Source organism: Didymosphaeria variabile, assembly GCF_027946475.1.
Source record: "Didymosphaeria variabile strain IMI 356815 chromosome Unknown scaffold_5, whole genome shotgun sequence".
NCBI classification, from domain to species: domain Eukaryota; kingdom Fungi; phylum Ascomycota; class Dothideomycetes; order Pleosporales; family Didymosphaeriaceae; genus Didymosphaeria; species Didymosphaeria variabile.
Window position 1 is genome coordinate 3,447,837 of NW_026611624.1, and position 3,588 is coordinate 3,451,424.

The following is a 3,588-nucleotide window of genomic DNA, read 5'->3' on the forward strand; positions in this document are numbered from 1 at the left end:
ATGCGGAACGTTTGGTCTTTGCTGGCAATTGCCGGCTCGGTCGTTGCTCAGTATGGAGACACACCGACATCTAATGCATCCGTCTCTACCTCGTCTGGTGAATACGGAGCAGTTCCTCCTCCATCGTCGAGTGCATACGAAACGTCTATGCCGGAGCCTACGTCGGAGACCGTTCCTCCATCTTCAAGTGCATACGAAGTAAGCCCTCCACCATCGTCGAGTGCATACGAAACGTCTACGCCGGAGCCGTCGTCAACTTCCGAATCTCCGCCAAATGTATCTTACCCCAGTAGTGGTTACGAGACCGAAACGCCTTCCACTACGGACAGCGGATATGTAACTACTTCAAGCCCTCCTGGTTACGGAACGTGCTCTGCAGTGACAGTCGTGTTCACCACCACAAAGACGCCGAAGCCCGTCTACATCACTACCACGACAACAAAGACTCCCCGGCCAGTGACCAATACCGTCACGACGACCAAAACACCCAAACCAGTTACGACAACCGTCACAAAGACCCCGCCACCTGACACCGTCACAAAAACAAAGTGGAGCACCACGACTTTCTGGGATACAACGACTTTATGGAGGAACTCGACCACAACTTCGACCGAAACTGAGGTGAGTTAATTCAATCTTTCCAGTTTTTCGAATTACGTACCATCGTGGATTGGTCCTTTGCAGTTGATGCTCAAGCTTCTGACTAACGATTGACAGACATGCACTGTCACTGAGACGGACACGACTACTGTTGATCACACAACCACTGTTGATCATACGAGCACTGTTGATCACACAACTGTTGTTGATCATACCACAGTTGTTGATCATACCACAGAATTGACCTCGTATGTTGATCGCACAACTGAGCGCACCGCCACTACCGAAGTGACGAAAGAAGTCACTACTGTCGAGACGGACGTGAGCACCTTCGTTACTACGGATGTGAGCACCTTCGTGACTACATACGTCACCACTGACTTCAGTACTATTACTTCCACTACAACCTCGACAATTACGACGTCATACCCAGTGACAATCTCTGAGACAATTATCTCGTGGGTTACGACTGTTATTACAGTTCCGGTGACAGTCATTGACACATTGACCGTTCCTTACCCTGTAACCGAGGTGTATACCACCACATCGCCTGTGAGTAGTCCAGCTTTCGCAAGCCAAACATCAATTGCTAATCTATCGTTCAGGTCACCCAGACAGTTCCAGGGCCTACCGAGACCGTCGTTGGGCCTACCGAGACCGTCCCCGGGCCTACTTCGTTCATCACTGATGTCATCACTTCACTCGTTACTGACGTTATAACGGAAACATTCACTACAACTTCCGTTAGCACGATTGTGAGCACGATAACGCTGCCGCCGGAGACCGTGACAACAACTGTTGTGAACACGATCACGCTGCCAGCATCGACCTTAACAACAACTGAGACTATCACTACCACGCTGTGAGTACATTCAGGCTACTTGATGTGCGCAATATATGTCCTAATCATCGAACAGGCCTGCTGTCACGACTACTTCAACGATCTACTCAACGGTCACATATACCTCTACTCAGCCGACTACAATCATTGTGCCAACAACAATAGCTGTTCCAACAACAGTAGATGTCCCTACAACAGTAGAAGTCCCAACAACAGTTGATGTTCCTACAACAGTAGAAGTCCCTACAACAGTAGAAGTCCCTACAACAGTAGAAGTCCCTACAACAGTAGAAGTCCCTACAACAGTAGAAGTCCCTACAACAGTAGAAGTCCCGACAACAATAGGAGTTCCTACGACAGTAGAAGTCCCGACAACAATAGGAGTCCCGACAACAGTAGAAGTCCCGACAACAGCTTTTGTCACTTCATTCATCACTGATGTTATCACCCAGACAATAACCAGCACGACCGTCAGCACGATTCTAAGCACTATCACCCTTCCGCCAGAGACATTGACAACAATTGTGACTGCGCCAGGTACAACGCAGACCATCACTACAACTCTGTGAGTACATGACGTCACGTGAATTACAGGGAATATCTAACAGTCTTATAGGCCTGCTTCCACCGTGGTGTCGACCATCCTCTCGACGGTTACATTTACCTCCCTCCAACCCACAACGGTCGTCGTCCCGACAACAGTAGAAGTCCCGACAACAGTAGAAGTCCCGACAACAGTTGATGTTCCTACGACAGTAGAAGTCCCGACAACAATAGGAGTCCCGACAACAGTTGATGTTCCTACAACAGTAGCAACAACGGTCGACCGTACCATCACGCCTTCACTGTCCTCTACGTTGCCCTCTACAGGCTCTGCCACTTGCCCCAGCGGATGCCTCATTGATGTCACGGCTACATTGGTAGCCTACACGGCCAGTGTCATTACTCAGACTTCTCTCTTCACCCTCACCACTGTGACCTACTACATGGACGGAACTTCAACAGTCGGCTCATCTGTGCACACGAACCCGCTTCCAACGAGCTCGGATCTGGTGTGGACGTACAAAGATAACGTACTTACTTACCCAACTGTTTATGCTGCCTACGAGACGTTCTCTCATCTGGAGGTTAGCCCGGTTGCAACAGGCTGCGTTACCCAGACTACGACCTTGACCGGCATAACCACTACCGGCAATCCCATTCTACTCGTACCAACCACCAGCATCACCAACTCTGCTTCTGTCCCGCCGACTGTTGTTTCATATCTGAATTCTCAGCCTACTGTCACCGAACAGCTTGGTCAGCCCATCGGTTCTGGCGCTTGCGATCCTATAGTTGGCGAACCAAGTGAGGAAAACACATCTGTTGGTACTGTAACCACCATAGCATCACGGGAGGCAGTGGGTGAGACTTTGACAACACACGTTCCAGCTCTTTCAGCCATTGACACAGCAACTGAATCGCAACCTGCTCCCACGACTATTGTCACGACTGAACCAGCACCTCCTCAATCTACCATCATATCAGTGGAGCGGCCGACCGTCACACTTACGCCCACAGTCGTGACCTCCACGGCGGAGCCCACGACGGTCGTCGAATCGCCCTCCAGCAGCTCTGGTAACCCTCCCAGCTCGTCTCCTGAACCCTCAAGCAGCGAATCGCCGTCTCCATCCAGCACGCCTGAATCGAGCAGCGAAACGCCGTCTCCATCCAGCGCGTCTGAATCGAGCAGCGAAACACCTGCACCTTCCAGTTCGCCTTCCCCCAGTGCGCTTCCCCCAAGCAGTGCTGCTGACTCCACTTCTGAAGTTCCGTCTTCATCGGAGGCACCCCCTCCTTCCGAGATCCCGTCCTCCACCGAGACTCCCTCCGAGACACCCGAGTCCTCTACGGAGGTGCCAAGCTCCTTGGAGGTCATCCCATCAAGCACCGAGGAGATCTCATCCCCTCCCGCGTACACTCCTCCCGAGTACACATCAAGCTTCTCGCGAACCACGACTGTGGCGAACGTTACCAGCACAGCACCGCAATCTAGTGCGAGCCAGCCATCTTACTTCCCTGGCGCCGCGGTGAAGGGTCCTAATGGATTGGGCAGCGTGGCAGCCGGGTTGCTCGGTGCCGCGGGTGTCGGGTTAGGATTGATATGA

The 3,588-nt window shown here is 51.9% G+C and overlaps 1 protein-coding gene across 1 annotated transcript; it reads left to right on the forward strand.

Annotated features, from left to right (window-relative positions):
- Nucleotides 1-3,588, forward strand: N0V89_007584 (uncharacterized protein; the record flags this gene model as incomplete). Its single annotated transcript, XM_056216346.1, has 5 exons — nt 1-621; nt 718-945; nt 1,206-1,462; nt 1,518-2,006; nt 2,058-3,588. 5 exons carry the CDS (start codon nt 1-3, stop codon nt 3,586-3,588), a joined length of 3,126 nt encoding a protein of 1,041 aa, XP_056070593.1.